Below are 19,360 nucleotides of genomic sequence, written 5' to 3'. Positions count from 1 at the left end.
ATGGTTTCGTGGTGTAGTTGGTTATCACGTCAGTCTAACACACTGAAGGTCTCCGGTTCGAACCCGGGCGAAGCCATATGTTTTGAATTACTTTATTTTTGAATTTACGAAATCAGTATTCAATATAATCAGTGGAAATTTTTAATTTGCATTGGATTATTTATAGGAAGCCGTTAAAATTAATTTCAATTTGTTTTGGAAAATGTACTGAATTAAAGGCAGTAATTATGGTAGTATTAAATGTGATGCTTATGATATTAATTAAGATGATTAAATAAGTATAATCTTAGGTTTAGCGTGTATTATGCGCTTCAGTCTTTCAAGTGATCATCTTCGCCAACGCATCAATGTAAAATTGTTCAAATTTCATTTACATGATTTTTATTGTGATAATGTTTTGAGTTTTTGATTTGTTTTTTTTCCCTTAGAAAAATGAGCAATCTAATTTTGTCAAAAATGTAGAGAGGGAGAGAGGATGGGGTTTGTGTCGCAGAGAGTTGAACGAAGCGATTTGAAGGCAGGAGACCATATCTACTCCTGGAGGACTCCTATTTTCGCATACTCTCATCACGCTTTCTTTTCTCGACTACTTTTCTTATTTCTCTTCATGTTGTTTGATTTCTTATTTTCTGTTTCTATTTTTTTTTAAACCATAATGTTCATATGAATGGTGATTGGATTAATTCACAAAATAAAGGTTTAAGCAATGATGATTGGATTAATAGCATTTTTTTTTTCAAATTGGAGTTGAATAGATACGAGGCTTGTAGTATGTGTTTTTTTGATGGTGTTGTGCATTTTCTGTTCCTTAATGGAGTTTAATTTGCTATGAAATCTTTCTTCAATTTCTCAGCATTGTCACAATTTTGAACAAGAATTTGGTTTGTGCATTTTGGTATCTGTTTCTGTCCTACGTTTGTCCATGTGATCTTGTTTCGTCTGTGTACCAATATCTTTGTCTTCCTATCTCTCATCGAAATGATGCCGTGACAAATTTTAGTGTCTCAACTAGTGTTTGATAACAAAATACCATCCATTTTCACCTTAGTTGTGTCACTGTTTCTATTTAACATTGCTTCATATCTACATTGTTCAATACTTCCTACTTGTCACCACTCATTCTAGCATTCGCTACCAATAAAAAGCTTCAATTTATTAATCCATTTTGACCCTGTGCTTATTTGACATTGTTGTGTTACCTCTAACTGTCAGGCATCTATATTGGCGATGACAAAGTGGTGCACTTCACTCAACAAGAGAATTTGAGTCCTGGTGGCTCATCTTCCTTTTGTGTCTCATCACCGGCTGACTTATACAGCACTCTGTTTGGATTCAGATTGCGCCTCCCACAAACTTGAAAGTGGAGTGGTTATGTCATGCTTGAATTGCTTCTTGGGAAATGGATCTTTGTATCGCTTTTGAGTATGGAGTTAGCCCGGTAGTGTTAATGGCTAAGGTTCGATCTGGGACATGCTCAATTGCTAAATCTGATCCTCCAGAAGATGTGATTCACAGAGCTAAGCATTTGCTGCGGAAGGGATTCAGGAAGTATGATTGGTTATTAAATAACTGTGAGGATTTTGCGATGTATTGTAAAACTGGAGTTCGTGTTTGTGGTAAGAAAAGCTCTGGTGCCAGTGGCGAAGTCTATTCCTTTGTTGGTATTCCTGTGGCTGCAATGATCTATTTGCCGCTCAAGCTGCTTGTTTCAAACCCGGTTGCTCGTGTTGCAATGCCTGCAGCGCAATACATTTATAGTCAGTATGCTCTTGATCTTGGTGTTCGGGATGATGTTACCAAGGTATGGGTAGAGGATCTTGTTCCTAGTGAACTCCCGTTGAGGTAGATGCACGTGCTTTTGTCGCTGACAATGCTGACGATCAAACTAAACAGGTAGGAGGATACACTGCTGATGGGGTAATCACAAACATGTCAGGATGGTTGTTTTCTTTTTGATGTTGTCTTCCATTAAGCAACTGTTTAGTTTTCAATATTTTGCAAGCACAGAGCTGTATGAGATGAGAGTCTCCAACTATTTTCAGATTTCAATTGGAATTGTTTTGCTTGATGATGAGTGAGTGACGTGAGACTTTTATTCGCAAACGAAGAGAATTTTCTTGGCTAACGGAGAGAGTACTTTCAAAGAAATCAAAATAGCTCAGACTAGTTTTCAAATCACCGATAAAACTGAACAATAAAAGGGTAAAGGTAAGTGCTGCAGATACAAATCCTTGAATACATGAAGATACACATATCAGCCAAAATGAATTTTCAATGTCTGAGAATCTCATAAACTGACCTAACAACTTATGAAAGAAACTGCAGCATCTATTTTTTGAAAACACTATATACGACGACTGGACACTTATTTGATCCAGTTTTTCCCATGTGAATGCCAATATAGTCACAGCCACAAAAATGTATCATCCAAATGCCAGTCAATGTGGGTTCATCATCCATGGATAGTTATTTGATCTCCACGAAGAGGCTGGCCTGCGGATGCAATCCTGCTTCTTTCAGTGACGAAGATAGCTTGTCTTCGCCATAAACAGTGCGGGGGAAGTTGGAGACCAGGGTGTAGCCGTTGACATCCAAGCACCCTAAGGAGTCGACATAGTCGTATAAAGATTGTATTGTTGCTGTGCAGTGAAACCTCCTCCCCTTGCGATCTCCAGATGGAAAACGCACCAACACCTGATACGTTGAAGATAATTGAATACGATGTCATGAAGTATAATACATAACATTTAGACCATAGAAACTGAACATAGTAAAATATTCAGCGAAACAAGGCCAACTATACGCCATTAGATATGATTCCCGCAAAATCATTTCTTTCAATTTTTCCATTGGTATGAAGGGTGCAGATACTATTGTCATATACTGGAGGCTATACTAGACCAATCATAAGTCCATAACTATTTGCACATTTGTTTCAATACCCTTCTGGAGATAAACATTGAACAAAGTGGATGATTAACTTAAGAACAGATATTGATGCAAGTAAAAAACGGGAAAGTTTCGTGTCATCCCGTCAGATGGTGTGCCCATAATCAAATCCAAACAACAGAAGACCAACTAAATTACCAATTTAATGGAAAGAATACAAAATATGAGTCTTACTTGAGTAACATCAGGTCCTTTCTCAGGTTCTGGACCCAGTGCTAAAGCTTTTGCCTCGCGCATCTTAGCTAATTCGGCTTCTCTCTCAGCAGCTTCTCGTGCTGCTCTTTCACGAGCCTCCTCCTCTTCCTTCCTTTTCCTCTCAGCTTCAGCAGCTTCACGTTCCAGTCGCTCCTCCTCTTCTTTCCTCTGACGCTCACGGGCCTAGAAAAGAACATTAACAAAAATAATTAAGTGATAGTCCTACTAGACATACGATATAAACAACAGACAAAAAGAATATACATTATTTTTAAACAAAACAACAAAATTATAGGAAAAAGCATACTTGATCGGCCTCAAGTGCTGCCTGATAAGCAGCATCCTGTTCCTCTCTAAGACGAATATTGGTTCTTCTTTCTTCAGCTTCTACCCTTGCTGAGACAAGCACAGGAGCGCTTTCTTCAAGCACCCTCTGCAATATTGTTAACAATTCTTCAGGGGATTTTGGTCCCTCAACCTGCACAGGTGAATAAAATATTACATGAGACCCAGCTTATGCAATGACCAGAAGAGACAAAAATGTGGTCAATGGGAAGGTCATAAAGTCATAACCAGCGCAGTGACTACCAAGTTAGAAAATCAATAAAATTAGAGAACAGAATGAAGTGTTTGGTGCACCTTTTCCCACGATTTAGTTTGTTCATTTTCCCACAACATAACCTTTACACAGATATCCAGACAACTAAAAAGATGTTTCAGAACAAACATCCCAGTGTATATACTTAAGTTTCACTTAGGAAGATAACTCTCCAGGGATAGCAGGCATGCATATTTAAATGATGGATTATATTCTGTATCAAGGTGTACAGAACATTTTCCATCCCAATGTGTATATAGAGCATATCCAAATAGTGTGTATAGAAAAACATTTTGCATTTGTGTTTACATATAATGATAGCCTAAAACAAGCATCTCACTTTATATCATTAAGTATCACTCAGTTATAAATTCCTCAGAGGATTGCACACATATAGAGACAATGAAGAAGTCTAGATGATTGTTTGGTCAAGTGCAAGATACATGAACATATATGAATGTCGCCATACTAGATCTCCAAGTAGAGAAAAAGTTGCGGTGACAAAACATTTCACCTCATAAAATGCATCAAAAGATCACACGTGCTGCCTCATCAGTGATTTCGTAACAACCTAAAAAGAGCAAACGATAGCAGTGCTACGAGTTGAAAGACTCTCAATATGAATGTTGGGGTATAAATAAAAATAACTTGGGAGTGTTTATGTAAAAACAGTTAGAAGAAATAATTTGGGCTGAAAGCCTGTAAACTATGTGCAGATATGCCACCTCCGAAAAATCCGCCAAGAAAAAGGATAGGAAGCGTACAGGGGCTGTAAATTAGTAGTAGAGTTTCCACAACAAACCCCATCCACAACCACACTTGAGAGCTTCCCTTTCCAAATCAACCAAAAAGCAAGACAGCATCTCATGTGCCAGAGGTCAAAGCTGAAACACTCCCCTCTTAACCATTCCCCTTTCCTAACCTCTATCATCCCTTCATCGGATACCTCATAAGAAGCATCACTAATGTGTAATATTGAGTTTAAATCTTGGCCTTTCAAATATATTAGCATATCTCATATCATCTTCATGAAGAGAAAAAAAAACCTTAAAAATAGAGCATGTACTTGTATAACCCAAGGGAACACATATGAGTAACAATTGGTGGATAACTTAACCAGCTTCATGTAACACAAGATCCAAAAGAGGTCAGAGGTTAGCAACTCTTGCCAAAGATGAAAAAGGAGAGGGATGGGGTTTCCCTTCATGTCATCAGGTGACATGTTGCATTTTAAAGAGCACTAAACACAAACGTCCTAAATTTTGCCCAATCAAATCCAGCTAATGTCTGTTTTCCCATTCAAGTACTCAGAAAAACAGAAATCACAGACACATTTCTTTACTATAAGAGAGACAATCATGAAAAGATCAACTTTCAAGTAGAGACAATCACCTATAAACACAATTCAACATAAGAGAGTGCTAGGAAAAAGCTCAAATCATCTACCTGCTGCAGCAATGCAATCCTCTGGTTAGTAGCAGCCATAACCACAGCACAGAAAGGGTATCTCGACGCCTTCAGACTATTACTCATCTTAAACCCTTCACTGGCCTTCACACTCCCACCCCACGACACAAAATTCTCATTCAAAAACGCCGCCAGCATCTCATTGCACAGAGTGCCTTCACAAAACGCCGGCGTATCGGGATGCTCCGGCGAGTGCAAGTAAACAAACAACAGCTTATACTCATGGCGAGACCTCTGCAGCGCGTCCATGAAACCCTCAGTCACAAAATGCGGCCTCACCCTCCCAAAATCCAGCTCAAAGCTAGCCACAAAATCCATCGCCTCAGAAACCGCCGGCGAAATTGTCACCAACGGCGTCGTTCCACCGCGCGACGTACCACCCAGCCCAACCATCCCGAGAGAGTAGGACAAAACCCCTCCCGCCGCCCACAGACCGAACCCAATCGCACCAGAAATTAACCCTAGGCTACCGGAGATGATGGAGAAGGGAAGCGTGACGACTTTCCAAGCTAAACCAGGGGGCTGATTACCGCCGTTGGGGGCCAGAACAAGACCTCCATCCCGATCATCCGGATTAGCGGTGGTAGGGGCGGCGGAGGCGTCGGTGGAGGAGGGGCGGCTGCCGTCGGGGGCGGTGATTGAGGAGATGGCCGATTCGAGGTCCCAATTGTGAGCGGAGAGAATCTCGGTGCACAAATCGGCGTCTTCTAAACCCGTGATTGCTTGGAAATACGCCAATTTATCAGCCACGTCTCCCATTTCTGCGAAGTGACGGCGTCTGTGAGTGCGATTGGTTCCAGGAGTGGGAGAGAGTGAAGTGATTGGGTGAAGTGGAAGAGGGGATTTTTGAGATTTGGGATCGAAGAATTTGGAAGAAACTGTTTGATGAAATGTGTAGAAGGAGGGGAGTGAAGAGGGGTTTTGATTATGGGCGACGGGGAGAGAGGGGGATGGTTAAATGACGGTTGTGTCGGTGATTACTGTGGAAATTACCGGACTGCCATCGCCGTGTTGGATTAGAGAAGGGAATTGTCTTCGGTTCCGGTCAAAATTGACGATTTTTTCGATTTTCTTCGAATTCGATTTTGTATAGTACTCCCTCCATCTGATTTTCTTTTTTTTTATTCCCGTCCCACAAAATTTGTCTCATTTCACTTTTATTATTTTTGGTAATAGACTTCATATTCCACTTAACTCATTTCTTACTCACATTTTATTATAAAATTAATACTATATAAAAGTAGATCCACATTCCACTAACTTTTTCAACTCATTTTTCATTACATTTTTTAAAACTCGTGCGCAGTCAAAGTGAGACAATCTTTGTGGAACGGAGGGAGTAACTTTTTTTCTTTTTCTTACTTTACTCTCTCTTACTTTATTTTCTCTATTTTATTCACTTTCTACTTTGTCTCTCTACTTTTTTTTCCTCTCTTACTTTTTTATATATTTATTTAACACACTCAACATCTCTTTTTTAAACTTCGCGCCGAAAAATTTCGCTTCAATTATGAAGGTACGAAGGGAGTAGTACTAATTTGTCAAGACACTTTGGAGACTGCACAAATATTTTTAAGGCGTAATTATAAAGTATAAAATAAAATGTGATTGAAGTATTATCAGTGAAGAATGACACCATCTCATGAGAGAAAAGTTGACGTCAATGAATTTTGACTGCTTTTATATGACGAATGAAAATGAAAAGTATTTATTTTTATGGGCTTTTTAAGCCCTTGTACGCTAACCTTGTCCTTGCCGAGCAAAGTATAAAAGTGAATAATATATGACATTTTATTGAAAATAAATTAAAATTTATATAATTAATAATGAATTTCCATGACAATTTAATAAAAATATGGATAAATTTATGAAAAGATTAAATTTCAAAAATAAAGTCAATAGGACTCAAGCCCTGACTAAGAGCATCCCCAACGCAGGTGGGCCGGGCCGCAACGTGCGAGTCCCGGCCTGAGGGCAGCGTTAGGCGGAGGCGCGTCACGGCCTGGGACTGTCCGGAGGACGTAGTTGCATCCCTGGGCCGCTCCCGGGGTCCGGCCCGACTTAGGGTTAGCGGCGGTCGTGCCGCAACGTGTGAGTCCCGGCCCGACGTTAGATGCATTCGGGTCGGGCTGCAAGTCTCCTCGATTTTTTTTTAATTTTGCTTGCCTATTTATACACTTGTTGTGGTCCATTCTAATATACTTCCACACAAACTCAATTTCAATCCTCTTGTATTCCAACATTTCCAGCTTCTATGGATTGGTTTAACAACGACCAACGACAGATGGGCGATTTCGTCAACGCCCACAACTGGCAAGTGCCGCCGACGCCCGACCCAAATGCAACGCCTAGTCCGGGGTTGCCTACCAACATGAACATGGAATCACCAGTTAGCATTGATGAGTACGAGATCAGTGATATGGAGCTCGCTTAAGGGAGGGGCAAGGGCAAGGTTGCGGATGAGGATGTGCCGAAGAAGTATAGTCCGCAAGAGACAATGTGGCTGGCCAAGAACTTCATCGACGTCTCTGAGGACGTTGTGGTTGGCAACCAGCAAAGCGGCAAAATGTTCTGGCAGCGGATTGCAGAGAAGTACAATGCCGGTCGACCTAAAGGCTCGTTCGAGCATACCTACGTGAAGCTACGCAAGCATTGGGGTCGGGTCCAGGTGGAGATGAACAAGTGGAATGGGAAGTGGACTAACGTAGTCCGGATGTGGCCGAGCGGGCAGAGCGAGATGGACCTTGTGGATAAGGACAAGGCAGATTTCTTCGCTGACGGGAAGAAGCACTTCAAGTACTTCGATGTTTGGAAGCTTGTCGAGAAGAGCCCGAAGTACACCGGTGGGGCAGAAGCGGCGGTGAAGAGAACCAAAGTATCCGCCGCCGGACACTACTCTTCGAGCGAAGGAGCTCCACCAATCGACCTCAACGTGACAGACGACGACTTCTTCCTGTCATCTCATGGTACTCAAAGCCGTTCGATGGGCACAAAGGCGGCAAAGAGGAAAGCAAAGGGAAAGGCAACTGCGAGCCACTCCGTTATGCCGCCGCCGCCCAATCCTTCCCTGGATAAGATATAAGACTCTATGTCGGTTATGAGTATTACGTCGCGGATGGGCCAGCTGACGGAGTTGACATCGAGGGATACCTTGACAATGTCGGAGTACGAGCTCGAGTTGCACCGTGAGATGATCAAATACCTTCGCGCACAAATGAAGAAAAAGTAGTTCTTTTTTCTAGGATTTGTAATTTTCTTTTTTCTCGACTGAACATGAATTTTTCCGGTTTTATAATTGTTCAACGTATTATATTTTACGAGTAAAATATGTTAGAGTTGTGAATAGTGCAATTTAATAGTTGTGATCCGAGTTATGACTTGCAGGATTAGAGAAGTTGTAGCATGAGACTTAAATTTAGAGGAATGATGACGTAGAGGGGACTTAATGCCTGGATTTGGGATGGGGTAAAGGCATCCAAGGACCGGCAATTTACGGTTTCATTATTTTTGGAAATGAAACTTAATCGTCTAAACTTCAATGTCAATTATAGTTCGATACAAAACAATGGTTAACCATTTCGGATCGACGATCCCGATTGAAATTGACATCACTAGGGTGGACTTCAAAAATGATTGATTATTCCTATTAAAATTGGAATCATTAGGGTGGACTTCTTTTTCAGTAGCAAGAAAATAAAAAATACTAAAAAATAAAAAATGATTGATTCTCTTGGGAAATGAGAATAATGGGGGGCTCTAGTCCCAAAAGGATAACAAAATATCTATATTTAATGGAGTAGTGTACTTTGTCCGTTTCATAGAAGTGTGTAAAAGTACGCTCAATAAAAGTGTTCCTTTCTAGAAACAATTGTTCATCAAAGATGGTCTACTCTTCAAAGTGGGACTATTTCTTCATCAATCCAAATATATGTAAAATTAAGATTCCTAATATATTCTTATAATCAAGATTAAATTAATGTGATCAGGGTTAACTTAGTCTAATACTAGTAAATTAATTCCATACAATATAGTGGTGTAAATATTCATTTAAAGAGAGAAACAGCTCAGAGGACCTCCTTAATGAAAGGCCTACCTCCTCTTTCTGTGATCTCCTCCATTCTTGGAGCACTTCTCTTGCTCTGCGCGTATTCCATGGCAGACGACTTCTCCGTGTTCAGTAGGGCTGTCAATGAAGTCCATGCTTCCGATGGCTGCTCGTTCACCCAACACGTGATGAAGTAGATCTTCCTGTCAGCAGACTTGAGCTTGGCCTTCAGTTCGGCCTTCCTCGTTTTGAGCAGTTTCTCCGACTTGAGCTCTCTCTCCGCAGCCTGGATTAGCCTCTGCATATCGCATAGTAAGCAGATTAAAGCATTGCGTCCGAGATGAAGGAGATGAATCACATCGTCTATAAGCCTCAGCCCAAATTGTAAGCCCCCCATGTGCTTGTATGCTGTGGAGCATGTTTTTTCCAGGCAATGAGATAACACTTCAGATACGGTTTCGGGTTGCTTGCTTTGATCCAAAACAGAAGATACGCTCAGCACCACTGTTGCTGATTCCAGGGGATCTGCTTTCCAGTCTCCGTTGTAGAGACGGAGGGTGAAGCAATACGAATATATGATGTCGATGAGGTGGATAGCTAACAGGGGTGAAGGTTCAGATGCAGTCAGTTTACTGACTGATGGGAGAGGAGTCTCGGGTCCTGGTGGGAAATCCTCCAGTTCATCGCTGCCTTCCTCGTTATCATGCTCCCCCGATTCCTCTTTCATGATCGGTTGAACTAGTTGTGTTCCATTTGAACTAAGCGATATGTACTGGGCAGAAGGCCTTGACCACCATGGCTCCCATGGTTCAATCAATTTACTGAGCTCTCCCGAGGCAATAGCCCTCTCAAAGCGTTTCCTTTCGTCGAGAGAGAGATCATTTAAACTTAGCGTACCACCTGCACGAACAAACATTAGTATCGGCTCAACTTGGGTTTGACATCTTTGCTGAGAAACCTTGAATTGTGTACACATACCAGAAATAATCTTCTGAATGGTCTCTTCTGACAAGGAGGATGGATTTAACTCTGATACAAATGAAATTGTGCAAACAATTAGAGATATTGTCAGGTCTGTAGATTAACTAAGTTCAAATAATCGAATGTAGAAGGTTATCAACATAAAGGATGCAGCACCAATGTGAAACATTTCAGCACTAGATAATCAGAGATTCAGAATGATAAAAAAAAGTATTTAGATTGATAACTTCAGTTAAGTGGTAAACATAAGACGTTCATCGATGCTCATGATTTCAATCTCAGACAAAATTTATTTGCAGAATTATGCTGAAATATAATAAACCGCACAAGATCAACATACCTTCTTCATGGAAGCCATCTGTCTCTTCTTCCTCATGGAGTCGCTTAAGTATATCCAACATTCTAGCTTTGCTTTCCTCGTCAGGTTTCATTTGTTGCAGTCCTCCCATTACATTCTCTCTCATAAAAGACTCAGTACAGCGTAGACTATGCGACTGAGGATACAACATACAAACACATGTTAAACCTCACTAGAAAAGGTGAGGGATGGAAGAATCATTAAGAAATCTAATACTCATAAAGTTGCAGAATCCCAATAAATCAGCTACAAATATTATTATGAATCTTATAGAATAAGTAGTAGTACCTTGTAACAAGGCAGAGAACAATAACGAATATTGCACCGTGGACATGTATACTGAGAAAATTGCTTTTCACATCTGCAAAAATACACGTCATCCAAAGTAACTTTAAAAACCATCACTAGGACAATGAGAAATTCAGAGCTAGACAAATGGAGTACTATATACGGCTAAGGGCTTTATTACTACAATATACTCCACAAAACAGTTGTTTTAAAAGTGGTAAAAAATAAAACAAGTGAAGTAAACTTGCATAGTTTCTCTATGAAGTCATCTATAGAGCATACAAAGCCAATGTGGCATATCCCACTTGGACTAGTGATATCAGTTTCAATAAGAAAACAAACAAAAAGAACTAAAGGTAAGGAAAAAATGGGTTCCAATCAAAGAATGGTTATGCAGGAACTCAATGCCTGTTAAAGCATTGGTGACGACACTCACATGACTTGCCGCCATCAGCTACATGCTTTTAGCTCTGTTTTTTTATGATACACTACACTAATTGCAAATTGCAACACTGCTATGCAACGACGAACACGAAAGATGATTGATTCGTATGTCATAACTATCATGTCAGTTTTACCAAGTTATATCAGTAGCCAAATATACAAACTAAGTGCACATCTACTCAGTTTTCTTGAAACTGCATATAACAAGAGACTAGAGACATACAATTTTAAGTGGTAGCAATTACACACAAACGAGTTAACTTTCACCATTTCCAATATCTCAATTTGTTCCGGTTTTCATTTCCAATCAAATTGAGGTACACTAACACCATACAGTTCTACAGCGATAGCATATCAACCACGCTTGAGCAAATTAAACCTAAAAAATCAGATAAAAATGTAGGCGTAGGTGACAGTAGACAGAAAAACCAACAAATTGGCAGAATAAATCTAAATAAAAACTGAATTCAACAGGTAGGCAATCAGATGAACTCACACACGGCAGATTATGCGGGAGTTAGAGTTGAAATTCGAAGATCCAGAAGTTGCCTCTGACGTTACCACAGCGTCCGACGACATCTCAGAAACCTGAAAACTTATGCGAAATCTACGTACTGAGATTCCCGAGCTCGATGCTACGGCGGCGGATATGCCGACGGCCGGAGAAATACGCTGGAGTTTTTGAGTTTTCGCAAGTACTAGAAACCCCGGGAATGTGCTCTATAATTTAGATGGAGTGTGTAATTGATTATTTATATAAGGCTGCGTTTGGTGGACGAAGCGGGGTAATTACACGGTACATACGAAATGTTTCACCAATGTTTCAATTGAGTAAAAAATGTTTTAAGTTAACAAATATCATACAAAAAGTTTGATTAGTGTTGCAAATTAGTACATTACGTCTAAAAATCACTACCCTCGTTACTTTTTCTTATTTTTCATCCTTTCGACTCTAAAATCAGCTACAAATATTAGCCGAAAGTTAAATGTGAATTCATTGTTTAATAAAATGCCCATATGGCAATGCATAAGGTATTATTTAGAGAAATATATCATGTTTTTTAGGGCACAATTTTGGAGAAAAATAAGAAAAAGTAATAATGTTAGGGATTTTTAGATGGAATGTATTAATTCGTAACACTAATCAAACTTTTTGTATGATATTTGTTAACTTAAAACATTTTGTACTCAATTGAAATATTGGTGAAACATTTTGTACGTAGATTGTAATTACCCCGGATGAAGCCCATTATATTGGGCTTATGCTCTATCAATAAATAAAATGACAAATATGTATATCCATCTTTACTTATAATATTTTAATTATGTTTAAACTTTTATTTCTATTTTAGGATATTTTCCCCTAAAATTATAAATTTCGGTTATATTTTAGTATTACTCACGAACTTAAATTAGTCTAAAATATCATAAATTTTACATTTTGTTTGTTATGATCTATGGCAGATTAATCATCATATCCGACTAATTTGCGTGCATTTTTCATTCTACTTGGCACTATTAACTCTACGTGGCTTTCCGAGCTTTCTATCATACTTGTCACGAACTTAAAACGTGATTTAAAATATCGAAAACATTTAACGATTGTCTAACATAAAATAAGTTTTTTTTTTTTATCAAAAATATCTTATTTTGATTGAGTTGAAAAATAACAAACAATAAAATTTATAATATTTTAGATTAATTTTAAATTTCTGAAAATTTTCAAATGTAGACAAAATTCATGACAGTATCCCTTCTATTTTTGTATTCATTTCATAATAAAATTTGTGTTTATATACATCATTAAAGAATAAAGAGTATTGAATATTGATAGTTGAAGGTAGGAAGATTATTGATAAAAATGAAAAAAGTTATTTAACCAAACAACTCCTCCACTTTCAAAAATCTAAACCCAACCAAAACAATGTCCACCACCGCAGAACCACCGCCGCCGCCGCTACTAACTCACACAGAGCTAATCTCCACGATCACCACCTTCCTCAAAACCGTCAATCCCGCAACATCCACCCTCAACGTCGCCCTAACCCCCTACCTCCCCCACCTAACCCCCGACATCTTCCACTCCATCCTCTCCTCCTCCGCCCTCCACCGCCACCCCTCCGCCCTCCTCTCCTTCTTCAATTGGGCCCAATCCGCCGCCCCCCTCACCCCCCTCCCCCTCCCCCCTCTCCTCTCCCTCCTCTCCTCTCTAATTTCCCACCACAAATTCGCCGACGCCAAAACCCTCCTCCAATCCCAAATTCTCTCCGAGCACCCCCACCACCCCCTCCACCGCCACCTCCTCCACCCCTCCCGCCCCCTCCGCCCGCCCTCCGCCACCCTCCTCAACACCTGCATCTTCGCCTACTGCCGCTCCGGCTGGCCCCACCTCGCCGCGCAACTCTTCAAAAAGATGAAGCGCCTCAAGCTCCGCCCTAATTTGCACACGCTCAACACATTGCTCGACTCGCTGGTAAAGAAGGATCTCTCCTCTCGCTCTACCCATTTCTGTAAAGAGATTTTTGATGATGCTGTGAAATTGGGGGTTTTTCCTAGTGTTGTTACTTTCAACATTTTGATCAATGGCTACTGTTCCGAGTATAAATTTAACGATGCAATTCAATTGTTGAAGAAAATGGAGCCTGATTTTAGGGTTAAGCCAGATAATGCTAGCTATAACACTGTTCTAGATGCATTGTCTAAGAAGGGGAGACTACACGATATGCGCGATTTGTTGCTGGAAATGAAGGGCAACGGGCTTTTCCCGAATAGGAGAACGTATAACATCTTGGTTTATGGATACTGCAAGATGGGGTGGTTGAAGGATGCAACCCAAATCGTTGAACTGATGTCTCGGGATAATCTTCTCCCCGATGTTTGGACGTACAACACTCTGATCAACGGGCTGTGCAGCTCTAAGAAGATAGGCGAGGCGTTTAGGCTCAGGGACGAGATGGAAGGGTTGAAACTTATGCCTGATGTGATCACTTACAACACGCTGATTAATGTGTGTTTTGAAGAGAAGAACAGTCCGATGGCGCTGAAACTGTTGGATGAAATGAAGGAGAAGGGAGTGCAGCCGAATGAGGTGACGCATAATATCATGATCAAGTGGTATTGTAAGGAAGGTCGGATGAAGGAGGCTAGGGAGATGGTTGATCAGATGGAAGAGGCCGGATTTTCACCGGACTGTGTCACGTATAATACTTTGATTAGCGGATTTTGCAAGTCCGGTGATCTGGCAGAAGCTTTTAAGATGATGAGTAGGATGAGTGGGAAAGGTTTGAAGATGGACACGGTGACCCTTAACACAGCTTTACATAATCTATGCCGGGAGAGGAAGCTTCATGATGCATATGAGTTGCTGAGTGCTGCAAACAAGAGAGGTTATATTGTAGATGAAGTGAGCTATGGCACTCTTATAGTCGGATACTTCAAGGAAGAAAATGCAGAGAGAGCTATTCAGGTCTGGGATGAAATGAAGGAAAAGGGTATACTTCCTAGCACCATCACCTATAATTCGGTGATTGGGGGGCTTTGCAAGGTGGGAAAGACGAAACTCGCAATAGAGAAACTCAACGAGCTATTGGAGAACGGACTTGTCCCTGATGAAACGACGTACAACACTATCATACATGGCTACTGTTGGGAGGGAAACGTGGAGCAAGCGTTTCAATTTCACAATAACATGGTTGAAAACAAATCATTTAAGCCCGATATGTACACTTGCAACATTCTTCTTCGGGGTCTATGCAAGGAAGGGATGCTCGAGAAAGCTATCAAGCTCTTCAATACATGGATTGAGAAAGGGAAAAGCCTCGATGCTGTTACCTACAATACATTAATCGCAGCCTTATGCAAGGGCGGGCGACTTGATGATGCTTTGAATCTTGTTCCCCAAATGGAAGAAAAGAAACTGGGACCGGATAGCTATACTCTCAACGCCATTGTTGGTGCTCTTAATGATGCTGGAAAAATCGAAGAAGCTCAAGAACTGTTGAGAGAAATGTCAGAGAGATATAAAGTAGTGGTTTTATCAAACCAGGGCGATGACGAACAAAAGGTGGTGGTACGTGGAGAAGCTTCAGGTGAAGCAGATTCGAGTTCCATAGCTTATTCACAACAGATTGACGAGCTATGCGCTGAAGGAAGATACAAAGATGCAATGAGTATATTTTTGGAACAGAACGAGAAGGGTGTCACTCTGAATAAATTCTCATATATTTCTTTGATGAATGGGCTCATCAAGAGGAGAAAGAGGATCTTGAAGCCAGATTCATAATATGTTGCTTCACTTCCTTGGTTAATCGTGGCGAGCAATGCCTTATCAGGTGCTGCATATAGCTCCCTTCTCATAGCTTTTTCTTTCATCAGTTTCTCCTTTGCTGCATTTTGGAATTGACTCATAAAGTTATGATTTTGAAGAGCTTTAGATATTGTTAAATGTCTATAGCTTTAGATAATTTGAGTGCTTTTTAGCCAATTCATTTGACACATGAGCTACTCAATCTGATTTTTTCTGCCACTGGAAAATTTCGATAGGCAAACTGAAGCTTGTGTCAGTGAGTTAGCCGATGGGGTGGAATCTAGCAGCACGCGATAATTAGAGCAGCAATGCCCATCAGGATCAACGCCTTCCCACCTTCCTCCAACTTAAGGCTGATTCAGGGGGTTGGGGGAAACTCCGGCCTCTCGGGGTAAAGAAGGATAAGAAGAGGTTTAGCGCACCGGATATTTTTTGCCTCGGTTGCATGACCGTCACCGGGAAAAAAGTGGAACTGTGATGCTGCTGCAGGAAGTATGAAACGTGAAAAATGGGGAAGAAGAATTTAAAAGGTAGAAAAAGGTTTTCCCAATTATATTTTCCCTCACAATAATACATTCCTTAAGATGTTGTAACATACTAACATATGTGTTTATTATTATTTTTTGTTGGGCTTTATTTTTCATCTGTCCCAAAATCCATTGTCTTTTGAATGTTTGTTGGCTATTCAATGCATGTTTGAGAATTGAGATCAGTATAAAGTTTGTTATATATGTTTATATAGATTATTAGATCAATTTTAAGTGCAAGAAAAATAGCAGTAATATTTTCTTTGAGTCAATGATGAGATCGCTTATATATAAGTACTAAAGATTATAGTATTACTATTACATTTGTAGGAACCAACGACTTTTTATTTTTATATAACTTGGCAGAATTATTCAAAATTAAATTATACTCGTATTTATTATACATGTTCAAACACCGAATCAAATTAATAAAAAAACCTGGATACAACTGAATTTTTTTTATTGAGAAATTGGATTATATACATATATTCAATTTTAATTAGGAGGCACAAACAAATAGTATAGGTGTACAAAAGAAACAAAAAAAATACCAAATACGATCTCAATAATACATTTTTGGTACGATAAGTTATATAGGCTCAACGTGAATTTTAGCTCGGGCCTTGGCAGACCTTGAATCTATATCGGGCTTCTTGAATTCTTAATCCATTAAAATTTAATATTACAAATATTTGTCTCATTAAACTCAAATATAATGGTGCCCCACCTTTAATTACCACAATTCGTGCTTTAATGTAACCCGGGCCCATCAAATTATCCTAAAATAAAAGTATAATAATGCACAACTCCACTTTTCTTTCCTCACAATAATTGCGAAAAGCGACTAAATAATTATTGCAATAATTCATTTCCAATAAGCAATCCTTAAAAAATGATTTCCTAAGTCAAAACAATTGAAATATAATTAGTTTCAAGCGTGGGTTGTATATAAGAAAGCGACATTTCGTCTGATTAGGTGAAATGATGCGAGGGCCCGTTAGCATGTGAAAACGGGCCCATACGTTGCAGGCCCGTTTGGTTTTACCTTATCCCATGACTGAATGTGATGGATTATCATCATGTTTCTTACGCACTTGACCTTGCGATGTGACCGTTGACCAAACGCCAACGTGGCAACGGAGTTCGATTCAATGGATTCGAACACATTGAGTTTTATGAATGTTGTTCAATTGGGTAGGTACAATGTACTATATTTAATATTAGAAAATGTCACGTAGACTTAATCACGACCTTTTTCTTTAAGGATTTATAATAGTTCCGTACTACCCTCACATTGACTCGAACCCCGTCCTACTAGATGGAGAAGAAGCGTTCAACTAACTGAGACGCACCTCATCGTCTGGAATAGTCTTGGCTTATGGCTATGAATGGAAAGTGATGAATTTAGATAGATAAATCAAGTAATAAAAAGAAATGACTATTTTTTTGGGGGAGAAGGGGAATATTTTGAGAAATAAGAAAAGTTCTACCTACCTTATCCATGGAGATTAATATGCTTATTTTAATGACACTTTTCATATTTTGAACATGTAATTAATTTGATATGCCTAACCATCATGTCATCAATTAATTTTCCAAATAGAGGTCGTTTACCAAGTATTGAGAATAAAATATGATTTCTTAATTATTAGTAGCTACCTTTTATATGTCACTTTTGTTTTTCTTTTGAAATGTGAATTTCTAATTGGTTAGACCAACCTTTTCTAGTAAAACAATGTTGCAAATTAGGAATTAATAACATAAAACTTTAATTTGGGTTGGTAGGTCCAGCTCCCAATAAGAGTGTAGCTCTAAAAACATGATAAATCTTATCTTAGTTCTTGATATGGATTTCAAACTTTAATTTAAATCAATCAAATTTTGGACATGTGCTATAGTTTTAGGCCCCCCGGTGATAAGAGTTGACATGATTGACAATTTGACATCATCACCTCCTCTATCATAACCTTAATAATTTGTCAGCAAAAATTTCATGTCTTGTAAATTATTTTTTACTCTACGTCTAGGAACTTTGATTGGAGATAATTTCAGATTGAAATGTAGTAAGAATGAAAACAACTATTTTGGTGAAGTTCAAGGAAAAACATGTGCGAATGTATAATGGCGGATCCAGAACACCAACTATGCCATCAGTCGATCCATGAAGGTTGAAAAACTCCATTAAGGCATGCATGTATATAAATTGTGCAATTAAGAGCAAAATGTTCATTGTATTTGGAGTACTATGAATTTTCATTTCATTTCTTGATCTTGGCAATTATTTAGAAAAAAGAAACTATACCCATTGTATGTATGTGTGAAACTTTTGTGTCTTTTATCTATTTTCAATTTTAAAGGATAATTTCTAGTTTTCATTAATTGAGAAGTCTCCTACCATTAATGCACAACTTGAACAAATATGTGGTTGGTCATGTGTGAACGCCACCTTGCATGTTTCACATGCATAATTGATTTTTTTACACCACTTGACTGATTATAAAATAAGTATATCCTCAATCATCATTCACAATAATAGATCTAGAATTTTGACGTGGATTACGATAAATAATTAGGATGGAAGAGCTTGTGAAGAGGCAGTGGATGCTAGTTGCCGATTACTTGGAGCCTAGAAGTTGGAACAAGCGCCAAAGAAAAAGAGGAAGCCACTAAAATTTGTCTTTTTTTTTTCTTCTTTTCACTATCTTTCCTTCTCACAATAATCGCATCTCTATCTAGTTTTCGAATTTTCATATGGATAACAAGTGTAATGTTCTTTAAATCGTCTTCTATGTCTCTATTTTTAAAAAAAAATTATATAAATAATGAGCTATTAAACTTAACTTAAAATATCACATGCCCAAACTTACTTTGTTCACTCCACGTATCATTAAAAGAGTGCTATTCACACTAAACTAGGTATTTTTGTTTTCCTCAAATATGGCTCAAACTTGCATTACTATATTGATTTTTAATAATATAAATATAGATTAATATTAAAAGAGTTCTAATATTCACACTAAACGAGTATTTTTTGTTTTCCTCAAATATTGCTCAAACTTACATTACTATATTGATTTTAATAATATAGATTTAGACCTTATAAGTGGCTAAGTTCATAGCCCTATATCATAAGTTCATCACTCCCTCTATAACTAGTGTGTGCTACACTAGCAAATACTATCTTCTATTTACATATATTATT

The 19,360-nt window shown here is 38.9% G+C and overlaps 4 protein-coding genes, 1 non-coding gene and 1 pseudogene across 5 annotated transcripts; 4 read left to right on the top strand and 2 right to left on the bottom strand.

Moving 5' to 3' along the window:
- The first annotated feature begins 2 nt into the window (after window positions 1-2).
- Window positions 3-76, top strand: TRNAV-AAC (transfer RNA valine (anticodon AAC)). Its single transcript has one exon. It is a non-coding gene; the product is annotated as a tRNA-Val (tRNA).
- Window positions 77-1,208: 1,132 nt separating this feature from the next.
- On the top strand, window positions 1,209-2,068 carry LOC125206355 (protein LEAD-SENSITIVE 1 pseudogene; annotated as a pseudogene).
- A 96-nt stretch (window positions 2,069-2,164) lies between these two features.
- On the bottom strand, window positions 2,165-6,146 carry LOC125206308 (UBX domain-containing protein). Its single transcript, XM_048105583.2, has 4 exons — window positions 5,189-6,146; window positions 3,452-3,622; window positions 3,124-3,327; window positions 2,165-2,694 (listed from the first exon to the last, which is right to left on the bottom strand). The coding sequence occupies exons 1-4, from the start codon at window positions 5,966-5,968 to the stop codon at window positions 2,467-2,469; spliced, it is 1,383 nt and encodes a 460-aa protein (XP_047961540.1). The 5' UTR covers window positions 5,969-6,146; the 3' UTR covers window positions 2,165-2,466.
- A 1,560-nt stretch (window positions 6,147-7,706) lies between these two features.
- Window positions 7,707-8,291, top strand: LOC125191598 (glutathione S-transferase T3-like). The gene has a single exon (XM_048088991.1). It carries the CDS (start codon window positions 7,707-7,709, stop codon window positions 8,289-8,291), a length of 585 nt encoding a protein of 194 aa, XP_047944948.1.
- Window positions 8,292-9,136: 845 nt separating this feature from the next.
- On the bottom strand, window positions 9,137-12,034 carry LOC125206316 (HIT-type Zinc finger family protein). The gene is made up of 5 exons (XM_048105591.2): window positions 11,822-12,034; window positions 10,882-10,954; window positions 10,576-10,729; window positions 10,233-10,283; window positions 9,137-10,154 (listed from the first exon to the last, which is right to left on the bottom strand). Exons 1-5 carry the CDS (start codon window positions 11,902-11,904, stop codon window positions 9,274-9,276), a joined length of 1,242 nt encoding a protein of 413 aa, XP_047961548.1. The 5' UTR covers window positions 11,905-12,034; the 3' UTR covers window positions 9,137-9,273.
- A 1,146-nt stretch (window positions 12,035-13,180) lies between these two features.
- Window positions 13,181-16,267, top strand: LOC125206284 (Pentatricopeptide repeat (PPR) superfamily protein). The gene is made up of 2 exons (XM_048105561.2): window positions 13,181-15,656; window positions 15,868-16,267. The coding sequence occupies exon 1, from the start codon at window positions 13,250-13,252 to the stop codon at window positions 15,605-15,607; it is 2,358 nt and encodes a 785-aa protein (XP_047961518.1). The 5' UTR covers window positions 13,181-13,249; the 3' UTR covers window positions 15,608-15,656; window positions 15,868-16,267.
- The last annotated feature ends 3,093 nt before the right edge of the window (window positions 16,268-19,360 follow it).

Source organism: Salvia hispanica, chromosome 2, assembly GCF_029641045.1.
Source record: "Salvia hispanica isolate PSC_SH4W2 chromosome 2, Shi_PSC_v1, whole genome shotgun sequence".
Lineage (NCBI taxonomy): Eukaryota > Viridiplantae > Streptophyta > Magnoliopsida > Lamiales > Lamiaceae > Salvia > Salvia hispanica.
This window is presented reverse-complemented; position numbering and strand designations above follow the sequence as displayed.